Source organism: Culex quinquefasciatus, chromosome 3 (genome assembly GCF_015732765.1).
Source record: "Culex quinquefasciatus strain JHB chromosome 3, VPISU_Cqui_1.0_pri_paternal, whole genome shotgun sequence".
NCBI lineage: Eukaryota > Metazoa > Arthropoda > Insecta > Diptera > Culicidae > Culex > Culex quinquefasciatus.
This window is the reverse complement of record NC_051863.1, coordinates 26,513,915-26,534,447: the sequence shown is the minus strand read 5'-3', so window position 1 is coordinate 26,534,447 and position 20,533 is coordinate 26,513,915. Positions and strand designations below refer to the sequence as shown.

The 20,533-nt window shown below is 35.8% G+C and overlaps 1 protein-coding gene across 1 annotated transcript; it reads right to left on the bottom strand.

Annotated features, from left to right (window-relative positions):
- Window positions 1-18,458: 18,458 nt before the first annotated feature.
- LOC6045127 lies at window positions 18,459-19,930 on the bottom strand. The gene is made up of 4 exons (XM_001862495.2): window positions 19,419-19,930; window positions 19,000-19,351; window positions 18,839-18,937; window positions 18,459-18,784 (listed from the first exon to the last, which is right to left on the bottom strand). Exons 1-4 carry the CDS (start codon window positions 19,928-19,930, stop codon window positions 18,578-18,580), a joined length of 1,170 nt encoding a protein of 389 aa, XP_001862530.2. The 3' UTR covers window positions 18,459-18,577.
- Between the last annotated feature and the right edge of the window lie 603 nt (window positions 19,931-20,533).

Sequence of the window (20,533 nt, the reverse complement as noted above, 5' to 3'; positions counted from 1 at the left end):
CCATGGGCATTCCTAAAATCATGTTTTTGTCATGGGTTTTTTTTTGGGTGAAGAAAATTTGTTTGTAAATTTTTTTAGAAATTTTAGAAAAATACTAATAATTTTATTACTCTATGTTTTGTCGTCCGTGTCTGTAGCGGGTGATGATGAACGGGCATGATCAACGACGATTAACTTTTTCAAAACTTTTTTCCGTAAAATCGTGATAACTCGTGTTGAGTAACAGAAAATGGCAGGGTTTTTAAAACTTTTTCATTGTTTTTTCGATGAGAAATACTTTTTTTTGGAATTCTAAGTACACCATCACATCGGGCGTCTAATTTTACATAAAAGTCCCTTTGACACCAAATTTCTATCTCATCACCGTTTCAGGCTGCAAATTATTGAAAAACACCTCTTTTTTCGCATGTTCAAAAATGGAAGGGGTCGTACCGCCCCTCCGTCACGAGATATCAAAAAACGGACCTCGTATTCGTGATCAGGGACAAAAGTCGGGGCAACTGCTGTTTGAGTTGGCGGAGAATTACCCATGTAGAGCTGCATTGTCTGAAAATTTTGTCAGAATTGAGGTTCTGATGTAAAATTTTACACTCCATAATTTTGTCGAAGAGTGAAAAGCGATCCGAGTTGAGCCTGAGAATTCCACAGCGATTAAAAAAAACGTGTTTGTATGCAATGATTTTTTCATCAACATAACTTAACTTATTAGCCTTAAAAATTTGCTTGCTCTCTCCAAAAATATAATTTTTACACTTTTTTAACAGTTTTAGATGTAAAATTCAATTTGAAATCGAAACATTTGATGCAGTCAAAAGTATTTAGACCTTTTCAAATTATCCAACTATGTTCATCATCATAGCATTGGTTTTAAATTTAAATAATGAACGGTCAAAAAATTTCACAATCATTTGACTTCAATTTTGTTCAAATTTGGAAAACCACATTTTTCAATTTGCTTGATTTAAAAAAGATAGGTCAAATTATGAATTTTGGGATCACGTTTTATAACGTAATAGTTGAGAATTGTTTGTAAATTTATTGATATACTGCAAATTTCGATAGTAGTATCTGTAATTATGTATAAATAATTTTGTAATGCTGTGTTATGAAATTCACGAAATAAAAAAATAAAATTGAGGTTATAAGCCATGGTTTCAATATTTGAATGATTTTTTGCCTTCCTCACTGACGTAAGGCTATAATCCTGCTCTAAAAATAAACTTTTTATTAAAAGCTCGAAGACCCACCTTCATATATACATATCGACTCAGAATCGAAAACTGAACAAATGTCTGTGTGTGTGTGTGTGTGTTGTATGTGTGTGTATGTGTGTGTGTGTATGTATGTATGTGTTCAAAAATCTTGCCAAGTTTTCTCGGCACTGGCTGAACCGATTTTGATCGAACCAGTTGCATTCGACTTGGTTTAGGGTCCCAAACATCGCTATTGAATTGTTTGAAGTTTCGATAAGTAGTTCAAAAGTTATGTTTAAAAATGTGTTTTCAAATATATCCGGATCTATGCAATTATATGCAAGTAAAAGATGTCCGGATCCGGCATCCAACCCATCGTTGGTTAGGTAATCGACAGACCTTTCCAACGAGTCCACAACATTGAAGATCTGGCAACCCTGTCTCGAGTTATGACCACTTAAGTGATATTTATGTACTTTTTTGAAGCCGGATCTCACTTGAATGTATGTAAACGATGTCCGGAACCATCATCCGACCCATCGTTGGTTAGGTAATCAAGAGACCTTTTCAACGAGTCCACAAAATTGAAAATCTGGCAACCCTGTCTCGAGTTATGACCACTTAAGTGATATTTATGTACTTTTCTGAAGCCGGATCTCACTTAAATGCATGTAAAGGATGTCCGGATCCATCATCCGACCCATCGTTGGTAAGGTAATCGACAGACCTTTCCAACGAGTCCACAACATTGAAGATCTGGCAACCCTGTCTCGAGTTATGACCACTTAAGTGATATTTATGTACTTTTTTGAAGCCGGATCTCACTTGAATGTATGTAAACGATGTCCGGAACCATCATCCGTCCCATCGTTGGTTAGGTAATCAAGAGACCTTTTCAACGAGTCCACAAAATTGAAAATCTGGCAACCCTGTCTCGAGTTATGACCACTTAAGTGATATTTATGTACTTTTTTGAAACCGGATCTTACTTAAATGTATGTAAACGATGTCCGGATCCATCATCCGACCCATCGTTGGTAAGGTAATCAATAGACCTTTCCAACGAGTCCACAACATCGAAGATCTGGCAACCCTGTCTCGAGTTATGACCACTTAAGTGATATTTATGTATTTTTTTGAAGCCGGATCTCACTTAAATGCATGTAAACGATGTCCGGATCCATCATCCAACCCATCGTTGGTTAGGTAATCGAGAAACCTTTCCATTGAGTCCATATAATTGAAGATCTGGCAACCCTGTCTCGAGTTATGACCACTTAAGTGATATTTATGTACTTTTTTAAAGCCGGATCTCACTTAAATGTATGTAAACGATGTCCGGATCCATCATCCGACCTATCGTTGGTTAGGTAATCAATAGACCTTTCCGACGAGTCCACAACATCGTAGATCTGGCAACCCTGTCTCGAGTTATGACCACTTAAGTGATATTTTTGAAGCCGAATCTCACTTAAATGTATGCATACGATGTCCGGAACCATCATCCGACCCATCGTTGGTAAGGTAATCAAGAGGCCTTTCCAACGAGTCCACATAATTGAAAATCTGGCAACCCTGTCTCGAGTTATGACAACTTAAGTTATATCTGTGTAGGGTAGAGTAGTCATCAATGAGACACGGGGAACAATGATAAAATGGCTCTCACAAGTCGTAGTTTCAATCAATCAGGCTCATATTTGGGGAAAAGGTGTGTCTACTAGATACACATCTGCCATAATAGTGGCTTTGGTTATGGACGCTCCCTTGAAAAGTTATTCATAAATGTTTTATTCTGGGGTGTAAAAGTAAATTATGACTAAAAATTACATTTTCGCTCGTAGGCTGCCATTAACACAAAAACTAACATTTCTCCAAATTTCTTTCGTAATTTCATAGGGCATGAGTTGCGCTACAATGTCCTTTTATTAGGTTTGACCAATATTTAGAATACAACCAGAATCCAGGGCTGTCTCATTGTTCCCCACTCTTTTCGGCCCATGGGTAACAATGAGACACTTTGATTTTTCTTCATTAAACTTTTCAAAATCAATGGAAATCTTTCAAAACATGAATTGGAAGTGATTTTTGGCATATTTATGGAGTTTTAACCTCATATAGCCAAAAATACAAAGTTATTTGGTATAAATATATGGATTTTACAAAATTTAAATACTTTTTAGTATAACTTCTGTCAATTAAACTTTCATGTTGGCAAAATTGCTCTAAAATGTTCAAGGCAAGTCACCTGCAATGGAACAATACAAAAACATGATGTTTTACTAGAAAAGTATTGATTTTCATAGAGTGTCTCATTGTTCCCCAGCTGTCTCATTGTTCCTGCCAAGTGCGTCTACAATGAGACAGTTGAATAACTCTGGCTGTAGATGTCGGATCGATCTCATATTTTGGACAATGTTAGAACACATTAAAAGAAAGAAAATGTATCAAAAAGCTTATTAAAATAAGCTGATGAAAAAATTAGAAAAATCGTTGAAAGTTGAAAACCAAAAGTGTCTCATTGATGACTACCCTACCCTACTTATTTTTTTGGACCTAAAAAAATAGCTGAAATATGTGTCCAAACCACTCATATTACCCATTGTTGGTAAAAAGTGAGGAAGGCATCAACCACATAGGTGGATTAAGTTAGTTTTTAAAATGTATTTCACACCAGTGCTCCATATTTTTCACTTTTTTACTTCAACTGTTATTTCATGAAAACTGTTGAACGACTTGTACAAATTCTGCGTGCACAATCCTTATTGGGATATTTGATGTTACCAATATTTTTTTGGTTTTTTTTTCTAATTTTTATTCCATTTGAGCATGATGAACACAACCGTGAAACATTTTGATTTTGCTCATAGAAAATAGGGATTTAATGTCGTTTTTTGATTATTTATCTTCAATTATTATTTATAAACTAACCAAATAAGACATATTTTATTTTCATTCAATAATGTCGTGATTTCTGTTGCTCAACAAAAAAGCAAGAATTATTACTAGTTTTGAATGCTTCTAAGATTATCTAAAATAAACCTTGAGATGAATTTTTCATAAGAGTTGGTTGTTCTTTGTTGAACAGAAAATTAAATTAAATAAAATAAAAAAATGGCATGTTTTGTATTCTTTTCAACACATTTTCAAACCTTTGTTGCCAAAACGTTTCGCCAAAATGTTTCAACTTAACAAGTCAGGAAACGCCACACGTCGACTAGCTTTTGATATAATACTAAGTGTAACCTTTTGCTGCCCAAAAATATAGATATCATTGATCAATGTCACGCTAACAAATCCCCCCTAGTCGATTCATCACATGAAACAGCGATTACATCGGAACAAAGACACCTCGGTTTGATTGCGTACACCTGTAATTTTAATCAGGACAGGCCGTGCCACTTGCAATGCAATATAAATCACCACACCAACACTCCAACTCCTAGCACCTAGCCCCATACAGCAGCCCAACTCCAGCCGGCCGTTGTCGATTTCGCGCCTCATCGACTGTAATTGGCATGTTTATCTCCGGTTTCGGCCACATGTCATGTGATGCAGCGTTCGAATGTGTCCTCCCCATCCGAATCCCGAATCCCATTAGTGTGTCGTTGTTTGATTGGATTTCCGGTATGTGTGTGGCGTTGGTCATTTCCTCCCGTCAACTTCCCTCGAGTTCTGCTCGCTGTCCGGAAGCTCACCGAAGTGTGAATCATCGATCGGAATCGTAACGCAACTGCACGGGCCACATTCGGAATCGATTGATTCCGGCTCAGTGGTCATTAAAATCGGATTTGGGTTTCACTAATTAGCCGGCGAAACCGGACTCTCTGGTGGGCGGCGGTCCAGGGCTGTCAGCAAAATAGACCAAGCAATTTTTTGGCCGGGTTTTGGCTAGGTGATATGTGGGGTGTACTTGGAGTGACCTCTGATTGTCTGTGGTGCTTGAATGATTGATCGATCCGGATCAGAAGTGATACAAATTGTTTGCCAGGGGTGAACTTGGCGCGGTAAATGTTGGGCTTAGGTTACTGATTTGAATATAATATGGCCATTGATTGACTTTGACTGAATAATTCAAATTTGATAAGGGCAATTGAGAGATAAAAGAAACTTTAAGTGAACTGTAAGCCAAGTTCGGAAATTGCCCTGATAATCACAAACCCCCCTCCAATAACCCACAATCTGGACTGGACATTCATCTTGCCGGAGCATACGGAGCGATAGACAAATGGTAGAACGCATCCGATGAATGCCTAATCTGCGAACCTTCAACTTGCATTGACGCAGCACACAAGTGCCCTCCTCAATGGCAGCTGTCGGTGACACGCAAATCGCATCAATTTCCGAGAAGCTCTTCTCTGCCCTGGTGCTGCTGCTGTCCAAAATGAGATTCTACAGCTGGGGACCTTACAATCCGGGTTCGGTTGCTGCAGTACGATGAAGCAATGATTCAATGGTGACATAATTTATGTGATTATGTCCAGGCTGCTGGCGGGCGTCCTGGTCATTATTTGGCGCGTTGGTGAATGGATTAGTTGACTGAAGAAAGATGATCTTCATTAGTTGGATGAACTTGATACTGGCAAATTGATATGCTATTTTTGCTTATATGAATAAAATTATAATATTTGAGGAAATTTTCACCTCTAATGAACCTCTGGGATTGGGATTGGGATTGGGATTGGGATTGGGATTGGGATTGGGATTGGGATTGGGATTGGGATTGGGATTGGGATTGGGATTGGGATTGGGATTGGGATTGGGATTGGGATTGGGATTGGGATTGGGATTGGGATTGGGATTGGGATTGGGATTGGGATTGGGATTGGGATTGGGATTGGGATTGGGATTGGGATTGGGATTGGGATTGGGATTGGGATTGGGATTGGGATTTTGATTTTGATTTTGATTTTGATTTTGATTTTGATTTTGATTTTGATTTTGATTTTGATTTTGATTTTGATTTTGATTTTGATTTTGATTTTGATTTTGATTTTGATTTTGATTTTGATTTTGATTTTGATTTTGATTTTGATTTTGATTTTGATTTTGATTTTGATTTTGATTTTGATTTTGATTTTGATTTTGATTTTGATTTTGATTTTGATTTTGATTTTGATTTTGATTTTGATTTTGATTTTGATTTTGATTTTGATTTTGATTTTGATTTTGATTTTGATTTTGATTTTGATTTTGATTTTGATTTTGATTTTGATTTTGATTTTGATTTTGATTTTGATTTTGATTTTGATTTTGATTTTGATTTTGATTTTGATTTTGATTTTGATTTTGATTTTGATTTTGATTTTGATTTTGATTTTGATTTTTATGTTGCTATGAAGAGCCGCCCAAGTTCAACCTTACCGTCTGAGTATGACGTCAATCTTTAAGAAATGGAATTATACAGCGTAACTCTGACTATGCTAAGGAAAGAGATACGGATTCGTTCGGGTTAAAGGTTTAGCACTTTAGTTTATTGCTGCTCAAATACACACACGTACATACACTAGTGAAAGGTAAACTCAATGAAAACCTAAAATGAAAAGCAAATAATCATGATACAGTCAAACAGACACACGCATACACACACGTACAAGTTTACTTACTAGCTACTACCTATACTCTTTCTGACATTTTGCTGAAAGGCACACGAAACACCACCCGAACCGGATGCAATCTATAGGCCACCCTAGCTAAGCAAATATTGAACGTTTGTACACATTTCGCAGTACACCAACCGCCAGCCCACGTGCTCGCCACTTGGTCCCACGTGAGCTTATCCGATCGGATCGAGATAATTCAATATCTGTCGTATGAATCTTAGTCTGCCACTTCCCTATCCCTACCCCCAGGTTGTAACACTAGGTTGGACGATTTCTTGAGAACTTCGAGGTAAGTCTGTATTTGCGTGGCTCACGGATATGGGACCATCCATAAACCAGGTGGAAACTTAAGGGGGAAAAATTCTTAAAATTCTTAAAATTCTTAAAATTCTTAAAATTCTTAAAATTCTTAAAATTCTTAAAATTCTTAAAATTCTTAAAATTCTTAAAATTCTTAAAATTCTTAAAATTCTTAAAATTCTTAAAATTCTTAAAATTCTTAAAATTCTTAAAATTCTTAAAGTTCTTAAAATTCTTAAAATTCTTAAAATTCTTAAAATTCTTAAAATTCTTAAAATTCTTAAAATTCTTAAAACTCTTAAAATTCTTAAAATTCTTAAAATTCTTAAAATTCTTAAAATTCTTAAAATTCTTAAAATTCTTAAAATTCTTAAAATTCTTAAAATTCTTAAAATTCTTAAAATTCTTAAAATTCTTAAAATTCTTAAAATTCTTAAAATTCTTAAAATTCTTAAAATTCTTAAAATTCTTAAAATTCTTAAAATTCTTAAAATTCTTAAAATTCTTAAAATTCTTAAAATTCTTAAAATTCTTAAAATTCTTAAAATTCTTAAAATTCTTAAAATTCTTAAAATTCTTAAAATTCTTAAAATTCTTAAAATTCTTAAAATTCTTAAAATTCTTAAAATTCTTAAAATTCTTAAAATTCTTAAAATTCTTAAAATTCTTAAAATCTTAAAATTCTTAAAATTCTTAAATTTCTTAAATTTCTTTAAATGTTTAAAAATTTTAAAATTCTTAAAATTCTATAAATTCTTAAAATTCTTAAAATTCTTAAAATTCTTAAAATTCTTAAAATTCTTAAAATTCTTAAAATTCTTAAAATTCTTAAAATTCTTAAAATTCTTAAAATTCTTAAAATTCTTAAAATTCTTAAAATTCTTAAAATTCTTAAAATTCTTAAAATTCTTAAAATTCTTAAAATTCTTAAAATTCTTAAAATTCTTAAAATTCTTAAAATTCTTAAAATTCTTAAAATGTTTAAACTTTTTACAATTTTTGATTTTTTTAAAATTCCTATTTTTTTTTAAATTCTTAAAATTTTGTTTTTTTTTTTGGTTTTATTAAAAATAAACATGGTAAGATACAGATTCAGAAATGGAGCTATTGCATTCCACAAATTTGGCGATTGTCCACGCTTCATGAAAAAAGATTTTATTTGTATGGAAATTGTATTCGGCATTTATCAACATTAATTTGGCTTATTAGGGAAATTTTTTAAAATTAGTATACAGGTCCTTAAAATGCCTAGCGCTTTAAATATTTTCTATAAAAACTTTATTTTCATTATTTTCAGAAAGACTTGGATTGTAAACTAAAAAAAAGTCATATTTTTTTCATCAAACACTACCATCTGGAGCCACAACAAAATAAACAATTTAAACAGCTGATTAAGCCAATGTTTTGCACAATGTTTTAATTTTTTGATTGTTTTGTCAAAACAGGAACAAAACAAAATAATTATTTAACAAATTATTGCTCTAAAATCTCCTGTATCTATTCAGCCTGAAGTTCCGATTTATCCAGTTTGCGGTAGCGATTTGAAGATAATTTGTAGAATATGATTTTTTTTTATCAAACATGAAATCCTAAAGTTATCAAAAGAATTACATTGGCTGGTATCATTTAGTTTTTTTTGTTTTTATACACAGTTTCAAAGATATTTTTTATGCTTTTGTGGTCATGTCATATTAAAAAAATAAAGAAAAATATTAATAAGGAAGTTATTCAATTTGAATCACACTGAATTAAAAATTGAGGTTCACTGGAAATTCAGAGATCAACAAAGAACAATAAAACAATTTTTAAGATATTTTAAGCTATCGAAAAACTGCTGTTCCCAGGATTCCAATAGTATTTTTCCCGTTTTCCGGGAAATTCAAAACCCGGGAAAATTGGACGCTCTAGCTGTAGTTAATACCAAAACAATAAGATAAAATTATAAGTTTACCAAAAATGTGAAACAAAGGCAAACAAAGATTTCTTTTAAGTCTAGCAAATTGTTCTATAAAATATCAATTGTGTTGATGTTAACAGCTTATTTGAGACCTAAAGAATGCCATTCACTAAACATTTCAGTCCAAATTTGTGCGATTTATAAGGCAAAATCGAGTGTCCGAAATTCGAAGCAAAAGTGCCCGGATTTCGTATCAGCTTTAATCAGTGTCCGGGATTCGAAGCACACAAGTCATTTTAATTTTCAAATTTTGATCCAAAATTGTCAGAAAAGACATAATTTGCATGCATTCTCTTAAAACTGACTGTTTATACTACATACATCCTGATGATATTTCTACTGTTCCACCTTATTACATGATTTTTTGCCAGCTATAACAATAATGATATGCTACTAAGTGTCCGGATTTCGAATCATGACGATAATTTTTGGAGTTTTGTTTTGTATCGATCAAACTTAAAATTAATATTAAGGAGTCTAAAAGATATTTTTAAGTGCAAAATTTTCAATTTTGTTCACTGGTGCAGAAGGTGACTAATTACCCTTAATAAGTGACAAAGTTAGTGTGTAACCCATGAGATCCTTATGTAGGTCGGTTTACTTATCACTTAGGTGGGCAAAATTGTAAACAAAAGCAAATACAAAGGGAAAAAATATAAAGTAGAATCATTTCATAACTTTTAACAATTCAAATGTTTTGGTCACCAAATCAAGTTTCGCTGCGTTGGTATATTTTTTTTTGTTTTCTGGATTACAAAACTGTAAAAAAACAGGAAAAGTTTGAAAATATTTGAACCCCTCAAGCCAAGGGATTGCAAAAGCTAAAAAGGAAACCCTTTTCCCACTTTTCACCAAGCAGGATCTGATGTTTCGTGTTGCATATCAGTTCAGACCAACAACCTTCCAAGGGGGTAAGATCCTGAAGACGGTGCTGGATTGCGTCGCGAGCAACGACAACGGTGCGCGCGCGGAAATTGAGGAAAAGCAGGATGGAATTGATGGAAAACACTCCAAGTGACTGAATTTGCGCCATTTTGTACCATATTTGTTGAGCTCTCCTTTCGAGGCTGCTATCAACGCCATCAACCCCGCAACGGCTGATGGGATAGCATCTATAATGGGATATTTGTTCGTTACATAGTGTGACATTGAAAGGGTTGTAGACATTGAAGCATTCTTGATCATCATCGATGGTTCTGGAAAAGTTGTTTCTGTGTGTTTTCTCGCCAAAGAAATATTTCAAATTTATATTAAAATTCTTTTATTGTTAAAATGCATTCAATTATTTTTTTCTCAAATATTTTGAAGCATAAACTACAATCATAAATGCCTTCAAACCAATTGCTCAACATTCAATAAAAACTCTTCAAAAACTGGTCTTCGAGATATTTACTCACCCTGTACTCTCCCCAAAGTATCAAACCGTCGAATCACTCCCATCCAAGGGAATGATCCAAAACTTTCCGCATCACGTTCACCCAAACTTTGGTAACCTTCGGGCAGAGTACAACCGGCGCAAATGACCATCGTCACCGTCAGACTATCGGTACAGAGAGGCAAAACTTTTCCTTTTCCCTGTAAAAGCAGAGGTGGCATTCGAGTTTACTCCACGTGGAATCCTCCCTCAGGGTTAAGCGCACTTGAACTACCGGGAGAGCTCGGGGGAAAAAAGAGTGTTGCCAATTCACAACCGATGAAAACTTTTCCCCCCAGCTTCGGACGATTGCTTTCCACACCTTGAAGTAAGTTCTGTAGAGTTGCCTCTTGATTAGTTAATTGAATTCAGGGAGAAGCTTGATTATAGATAATTGAATTTGACGAAACAAGAGTGCTCGACGGAATTAATCAGCGAAAACATTGAACTTTCGTCAATTAGTTCCACCCTTCCGCAAGCGTTAATCAGTTAATCAATTTGAAATATTTGCGAAAATTATCTGCGAAAAGTCCAATTATCAACCAGCTACTGCCGTCCGGTGACGCGCTTCCCGACAGTAATGAGATTTTAATGGGCTATACTTTCCAAGCGAGAAATTGTTTTCCACTTAATTAGCAATTATGGTGCAAATTGGCGCCATTTTTTGCGTCCGCGAGACGAGAAGGGGTTGAGGGTAAGCTCAATTTTCAGCAAATGACCGAACCATGAAGGAACACATCAATCGAACATTTTCCCTCTTAGAGAGTGTGTGTGTGTGGAGGGTGAAAAACTGTCGATAAGGTGAGCGCGGGGAAAAACTGTGCTCCGGACGTTGAAAAGCCCCAGACGAAGATTGATTGCCCCTGCCGGGGAGACAAATGATGGACAAATGGGACGACCCAGCCCCCGATGGCTGTGGGGGGTTCACACGTGGTCAAACCTTTTGTTTGGAAGACTGTCGTTAGCTGGAACTGGGTTAGAAAACATTGTATTTACCTATACTTTATTATACATTTTTGGTCATTTCACTGATTTTTTTATTTGCTTTCTAAGCAATTACCTAAAAACTATGGAAAATTGGGCTGAAAAATCTAAAGAGATCAAAACTTCCGAAAGATCCTATCTTTTACGGGCGGCCATCTCTTGGTCAATTCTTAGATTTACAGTAATGTTAATGCTAAATTGTCTAGAGAACACTTAACCACTAAGGCTAATGCGTTTCAATATTTACCATCAAATTCAGGGGGGCACACGGATAAAAAAGAGTTCCCAAAATCGTGAACAAGCGTTCATGAAAATGGGAACCTCGAACAAAGTGTTCAAATGCCATGGTACGATTTTGAAAAACGTACCATGAAATTTGAACACTTTGTTCGTGGTTCCCATTTTCATGAACGCTTGTTCACGATTTTGGGAACTCTTTTTTCTCCGTGCAGATATAATATTAATTTTTGAGACCATAGATAGGAAAAAGACTCGACTTTTTTGTTTTTTTGTAATATTTTTGTTTGAAAAATTTTAAACTTTTTATATTATATTTTAAAACAAATGCATGTTCAATTTCAGAACTATTAAAAACGGACATAACTCGCAGCTCGTTACAAATGAAAACACACAAAGCTTTTGAACTTGGGACCTTTCGCCATCTCAAAAACCATCCAACTCCAAGCGAAACTTGTTTGAGAATTCCGCGGAGATTTTCCCTTATCCTGTTGAAAAAGTGGAGCAACAATAATTCCCGTAATCCAAATCCCCTATCCTTGTCTCTGGTGAGTGGTGGTAGTGGCCGGCAATGGACGGCTGTCATGGTGTTGAGAATCTAGTTCTGGTGGCATTGGACAATGCCAATTGCTAATTAACTTGGAATTGGGTAATCATCGCATAAACATGACGAAATCCAGTAAGTAATCCGCCAAATCACTGTTCCCAAGCAATGCGATTAGTAAAAATCGGTTCAGCCAGTCCGGAGGAAATCGTGTGCATATTTTTCGGTGCACGGACTCACCTCCAGACACACGCATAGACATTTGATTCTGAGTCGATAGGTATACGTGAAGGTGGGTCTGGGAGGTCTAATAAAGAAGTTCATTTTTTGAGTGATTTTATAGCCTTTCCTCATTGAGGTGAGGAAGGCAAAAAGGGTACCAATTGAGAATTTTAATAAATGTATTTTTTAAATAAAATTCCTTAGAAAATTTCTTATTTAATGTTCTACTTTATGCCACTCAAGTAACATTTTAGGCTTTATCTAAGCTGTCACAACCGCTATAAAACCTATCAGCCAAAACCAACATTAAAACCACTTAGTCGTAACAGCCTCCCCAGAACCCCGATAAACCTCTGTTAAAACCCAAAAGGACCTCCGCAAAAGGTTGTCACGACCTATTTATCAAACCTACACCCAAAATTAAAGAACGAGGGGATAGTCCTCACGAAAAGAAACGTGAGGAAAGTGCTATTTTGCGAGAGTAAAGTCCTCTCGCGTGTTCATTCGTTCATTGGAACAGTTCATCCTATTGAGTGGCTTATATGGACAAATGACCGCCACTTAGTAACCGAACCATGGTGGCCCATACGGCAAAGGCACGGTACAATATGCCGAAGGTCTTGGTTCGAGTCTCGGTAACGGTACATTTAATTTTTTGATAGATGAACTTTTTTTTGAAGATGAACCCATGAGTAAAGTACTCTCGGTAATTTCGGGATTTATCCTCTCAGTCCGCACACAGTACCATTTTACTACCGAATCTTGCTCTTTATCCTCTCGTATGCCGATGTCCAGTTTTGGGTGTACATCGGAGTTCAAGGCTTTGAAATTAAATCTCAACAACCTCCTCAAAGCCATAATAAAACCTATATTAAAACTCAGTTAGGATTTATTGAAAAATGACATTTCAAACGTCGTCAAACGTCTTATGCCAAACAGATTTGGCAAAAAATAGACTATGTCTTGCCAAAGAATATAATGGAGATGGTTTTCAAAAATGACGATGATTAAATAATATGTATTTGATGTAAATATAATAATTAGATAGAATATTTCTCGCAGTTGGTTGCTTTATTTCAGCTGTGGTTAAAATTTTATCGATAAATGTGGGGGAGATGGAGCCTAAAAAATCAACAAAATAATTCTTTTGTAATAACAATTTTTAATTAAATGAAAAAATTGCTGATTCTTGAAAAAAAAAAAAAATGTTAAACAGATTTTGAATGTCAATGGTTATACTAGTTATGTCAGTAATTCAACACAAATCTGTTTTGCCTTCCTCACTGAGGTAAGGCTATAATCCTGCTCTAAAATTGAACTTTTTATTTAAAGCTCGAAAACCCACCATGATGCATACATATCGACTCAGAATCGAAAACTGAACAAATGTCTGTGTGTATGTGTGTGTGTATGTGTGTGTGTGTATGTGACCAATAATGTCACGCAGTTTTCTCAGCACTGGCTGAACCGATTTTGACCAAACCAGTTTCATTCGACTTGGTTTAGGGTCCCATACGGTGCTATTGAATTGTTTGAAGTTTCGATAAGTAGTTCAAAAGTTATGAATAAAAATGTGTTTTCGCATATTTTTGGAAGTTGAATAAATGGCAGTAAACTGAACCAAACATCATCATTATATACATCGTTGAATAGGTAATTAAAAGACCTTTCCAACGAGTCCAAAACATTGAAGATCTGGCAACCCTGTCTCGAGTTCTGACAACTTTAGTGATATTTATGTACTTTTTTGTAGCCGGATCTCACTTAAATGTATGTAAACAATGTCCGGATCCATCATCCGACCCATCGTTGGTTAGGTAATCGAAAGACCTCACCAACGAGTCTAAAATATTGAAGATCAGGTAACCCTGCCTCAAGCTATGACCACCTAAGATGCCACTTATGAGCCCTTGAGTAATATGTGTGTTTTTTTGTATTCCGAAACTTAACGAAATTAGACGAAATTTGTGTCTAAACCCATTTTTGGAAAAAAGTGAGGAAGGCACCAACCACATAGGTGGATTAAGTTAGTTTTTTTTCATCAAGTGCTAGTCAAATTTATTGCTTTTTCATTTTATTCTGCCAAGATGGCGGTCAATTAAAATCAATCCAACCACGCGTATTTATGGATTGCTATTTAGCCGCGTTAAATGCTTTTTTAGGAGCTTATGGTTTTAAGCAAGCTTTTTGCATGCCTTAAGGCAATTGCCAGCTACAACATCCTTGGTTGCATGAGATAAAACCATTAGGCATGACATTATTAATGGATTTTCAAGGCTCTCTTAAAACTTTCAGGCATAACACCTTCTTAGAACCTTTAAATCAGCTCATGCTTATTGGTCGCAGTGAAAGCCAACATAAAACTTACAAGCAATCAAGATGCTACCATAAAACTTTAATAAAACTAGGTGGTGGCTAGTTGGTTTAAAAATGTTATTTGGGAATTTTGGTCGTTTTGATTGTTTTAATCGATTTGGACATTTTAGTCGAATTTTACAGATTTTTAAAGGTCCTATCAGTTATTGCCTTTCATACGTTTATTAGATTTAAAAAAACTCCAGAGTTGGACATTTTGCTTGTTTTGATCGTTTTTGTCGTTTTGGCGGTTTGGGTCGATTTGGTTGTTTTGGTCGTTTTGATCTTTTTAATCGTTTTGGATATTTTAGTCGATTTGGTCATTTTGGTTGATTTGACCATTTTGGATGTTTTAGTCCAGGGGTTCCCATCCTTTTGGCCCTGCGGGCCAGATCTGTTTTTTTTTGAAGCAGTGGCGGGCCGGATTCAATATTTGATAAAAGTTAAGAAGTAAACACATTTTTTTTCAATTTTCTTGTGATTGGGTTCTTTTAAAGCAAATACATAAAAGAACCAGTGTTGCAAACATAATTCATTTATCTTGATTTTAAAAATCAAAAACAAAGATTACATTCAAAATTTTTTTCACTTGACTTATTTTTATTTTTGCTTGTTTAAAATTGTATAGATATTGTTTTTGACGATTTCAATGAAATACCTTAATAAATTTAAAAAAAAAACATTCAAATTTCAATGATCGTTGCAAGTTTTTGAAGTTTTGGATACATTTTTCAACATTTAAAAAAAATCCAGCGATCTATTTTCAGTATGAATAATTTGATTTTTAAGTTTTTTTTTTTAAAAACGTTATCACTAAAAAGTTGTTCTGGAAAAATGCATTAGTTTTGCTTACTTATTTATTTAAAAAAAAAGAAAATAGAAAAAAAAACTTCAAATTGAAGTAAACACAGTCAAAAATGAAAGATAAAACATTTAGTCTCTTTTTGTAAATTTTAAGACAGCAATCCAAGTTTTTTCATAAATTTAACAATTTTACGAAATGGATATTTTTGTTTTTTTTTTTCAGTTAAATAATATTAATAAAAAAGTTATAAAAATTAAATTCAAACTTGAAGAATGTTTATTATAATTTGTTTAAATTTGATCTCAAGCTTATTTTTTAATTCAGACAATAATTTTATTTATTTAATACTTCATGAACAGCCTAAAGGGCCGGTCATAGAAATATTTTAAAAAGCCGTCGCGGGTCGGATGAAATGGCTTCCGGGTCAAATCCGGCCCGTGGGCCGGACGTTGGGCAGGCCTGTTTTAGTCATTTTGACAATTTTGGCGTTCAAGTCGTTTTGATCGTTTTGGATATTTTGGTCGTTTTTTCATATAGGTCATTTTGGTTGTTTTGGCAATTTGGGTCATTGAGCTTTCATGGTCATTTTGGTCTTAATTTTAATTTTGGTCGATTTGGTAATTTTGATCGATTTGATCATTTTGGTCATTTGTGTCGCTTTGGCCATTTTAGTCGATTTAATCATTCGATCGTTTTGGTAATTTTGATCGTTTTAACCTTTTTGGATGTTTAGATTGACTTTTTCATATTGGTCGTTTTGGTCATTTGGGTCGATTTGATCATTTTGGTCGTTTTACTGCCCATATTTGAAAATTCGGCTATTATGCCAAATCAAGTATTCCGAGAAAAACGCGTTTTAGTGTTTGTCACAAAATCTCCGTCAAGGCAATTTCCCATAAGAGTGGCATATTAGCCGTTTGGTTTTTCGCATCGGCAGCTAAGTCTAAACACTATTTCAGTGAAATTCAAGTTCCAGGAGATGCGTTGGAACATCCTCTACCGCCTGGTGCGATTATCTCGTTTTTGCCGAAAGTGGATATTAGCCGTTTTTTCAATGGTGGGCAGTCTGATCATTTTGGTCATTTGTGTCACTTTGGCCATTTTAGTCGATTAGATCATTCGATCGTTTTGGTAATTTTGATCGTTTTAACCGTTTTGGATGTTTAGGTTGACTTTTTCATATTGGTCGTTTTGGCCATTTGGGTCGATTTGGTCGTTTTGATCGTTTTATTCGTTTTGGTCGATTTTTTCATGTAGGTCATCTGGCTTGGTTTGTTAATTTTGGTCTTTTTGTTCATTGGGTCGTTAAGCCATTTTAGTCGATATGATCCTTATTTTCATTTAGGTCGTTTTGGCCATTTTTGCCCTAAAAGGAACTAAAAGGAACAACTCGTCTCTTTGTATTCATAGCAAACTCCAGATATCTTTAATCTCCCCTTGATACAATTTTAAATGTTTGTTAATTTACCAAAATTCAAAGTATGTTTACATGGCAGCTGCGAGTTTGTTTGCATCAGATCTGCTATCTTTTTCTAGCAAAAGCTTTATTGTCATGTGAATTCTAGCATGTTTTTTTGACTGGCCGTTCGATATGTTAGCCGACATACTTCGCAGTGACGAGGACGTGGAGTGAAGAGTGTGACGAGGAGTTTGTAATTTTTGAGTTAAATTATATTTTTCACTGGGCCTAGTTCGCCTTATGAACTATTCAATTTTATGTTTTGAAAATGTCATTAAATTAGACAAAGTTATCATTCTTCCTGATGAACTTCTCAAAGATGTTTAAAGATGTTAGCAAGTTACATTAGCATTAGCATTAGCATTAGCATTAGCAATAAAGGTCGCACAATTCCGGATGGCTGCACAACGCTTATCTTGCTGTTTAACTGTAATTAAACGTATGATAGCACTAGACTCTCATCCGGTTACAATATTCCAACACGGGATGTTAGCAAGTTACACAGAGAAAAAGGCAAAGCTAATTTGTCTTACCTATAAAGTTACGTGTTAAGATTTTGTGAAGAAGGGACCTTTATGCGAAGAGGGGCTATACAGACGTTTCACTGTTAACGGTTAATTTAAGGAAAATGCTTCACAAAGCAGATGAAACCAGTCATTTCTTTTACAGTTGGCCGTTTATCGATGAGTTCCACCTTACGCTACAAGACTGGAACCGTTTCCAATATTGGAACGTTATTTTCACCGCTTACGCTTTTTTGCTTCCAGGTGAGAAACACCTTTGCACCGATAATCGATTGTGCCACGAAAAAAAATCGACAGTTATGGTTCATTAGGTCCTTTTACAGTAGAAAAAATAGCTAAAGCATTTTTCAATTTCCACCGTGCTCGCAACTTCCGGTGTACCAAGTCTGCGTTCACGTGTGCCAGCAAGGCAGTGATAAATTACGTTCGTTCAATTTCACTTTGCTGCAAATCCTTCTCCGCGTACGCGCCCTCAAGTACCTACTCCACGTGAACTCCATCAGACGCATTTTGATCAACGAAAATTTAATGTGTTCTCGAAAAAGCTTATGGCGTAGATAAAGTGGATCACGGCGAACGCCGACGAAGGTTATTACGCGCAATTTACACGCGAAAATGTGAGACATTTCGGGCCGTTAGTTGACTCTGCGTGCTGGGAAAAAGGGGAGATTTCGTAGCTCAGCTTGAGACAACGTGCGGCTCCATGGAATGATGACGTAATTATTCGGCTGGATATTATGCATTCAGAAAATATTTTTTTTGTTTGATTTGCTTCAAGGTATTTATTAAACTTTGTGTAGTATCGAATTTGTGAGGGATTTGTGTTTTATAAAAGGTGCTCAAAATATTTTTTTTGGAAAGTTATTTTTTTCTAAATTGAGCTTCCTTTTAAAGACGTTGATGCAACTTCGATCAACGAGGTGAAATAAATTGTGTAGTGCTGTAAAACGTGCAATCGTCATCATTAGATTTTCATTTCGTCTCTAAAAGCTGTTTTTCAGTATCAAATAGTAAGAGTACGACGCCTGGAACACCACTCCGAGCCGGTTCACGTCGACGTAGTAGAACTTGGCCGCCGTTATGCCCGTGGGACGCTGACCACGTTGGATCATTCTGAGGAAAACCTTTTGCACCCAAATGGGTTCCTTGTACCAGGGATAGTAGAACAGGGCATCCACCACGCTCGTTGCCTGAGTAGAAATTGAAGTGTAATAAATTGAGAGCAATGCTACGAAGAAATGTACCTTTTCAATCAGCATTGTTCCGTTGAAGCAGTAGACAATCATCTCGCCTACCAGAACCATAAACAGCTGCACCACAGTTGCAACATTTGGCCCAAAGTTCTGGAAATAGTCGTTTAGAATCAATTGTTTTAAAATCATAACAAATAACGTCGGGTTATTACAGTTGTTATGTAGAACATCATGAGGCACGAAATCAACATACAACTTAGAATTTGGTTGATCATAATGAAGCAAACGGTCTCTTCCAGATGTTCAACGTACTCCAGAGCCAAATTGTGCAGCTTTATGATCTCTCGCAATTCGTCGTGGCGTTCCTGGTCCGATTTGATGAGTTCCAGCACCGTAACACGTTTAGCAACCAAGTCAAACAGCTTAGCCCCGTACTGGATGACGGCCAGGATGACGATCATTTTGATGGAGCTTTGATAGGCCGATGCACTAATGGGGCAAATCATACTCAAGATGTAGATCATGTAATGATGAACATTACGCTCGATGTCGAGTCCAAAAAATCTGTGTAAATGAAGTAAGAGTAGTGAGTAAAACACTTATTTTCATCGATATTATAATCAGCTCGTACTTCACGTAGATGATCAACAAGAAGTCGCTTCTTTCTTCTTCAGCCACAAACACCACCTTGTAGAACGTTGATATCACCGGGAAAACACAGAAAAACACGAGCATCCCAAAGAGATAGGCCGCGTACACCCTCGCAAAAAGTTCCACCTTCCTGTTGAACTGTCCAATCTCGTCCCGCAACGAATCAGGCCACTTTCGCTGCAGAGTCTGATCCAACACCTCAACCAACCGTTCGAACGACCTTCGCCGAGAGGCGAAAATGCCGATCGAAATCATCACCTCAATCAGGAAAATCAACTCCGCGCTGTTCCGAACGAACGATTCGAACCCGTCCTGGCCGGAGCCGAAGATGATCTTCGGTCCTACCAGCAGCACCAGCTCGGCCAGAACCAGCAGATAGTAGCGGAAGATTTGGCGCCGATCGGGACCCCAGAGGCCAATCAGCCGCAGGGCGCGCAGCCCGAACGTCAGGAACTGCTGGTTCGGTGGGAGCGATCTTTTGAGGAAGTGCATCCTGCAGCGACTGTGGCGGTTGGTCGGGTTGGGCGAGATTTATGAAGGTGGAACGGCGATTCTGAGGTGGTGTTTTTGTTGAAAATGTTTGTTTGCTTTCGTCACAGTTCATCCATTAATTTCTTTTTTTTTCGAAGAAATAATTAAAATTATCGTAAACCAAATACAAATATTTGTGAAACAAACAGTTGACCTTCTGAATGTCGATCTACATACTCAATTTCAATGTAGCTTCATCTGTCTTCAGTCCCTTCAAACAGCATTCTTCGATTTTCTTCATTCCTCGATATTTTCTCTTGCTTGACGGTCTCGACGGTCCCTTCGATTCTTTTTGCTTTGAAAAATCTTTTCCGGCTGTTGATTACATATCTTGCAGATATTCTAGCAAATTCAATTTACCAAAATTCACAAAATCAAATTCGTAATTTTGTTTTTTTAAATTATGAGAGTATCCCCGGAAACGGTTCCAAAGTGTCCAGGTTTGGTCAGAGTACGATGACATTAAATTCAAATAAAAAAAAAACAAATTATTCGCTCTTCAACATTGCCTTGGCGTTCGAAGGCTTGATTGTTGAGGCAACTGCAAACCTCTTTTTACACCTT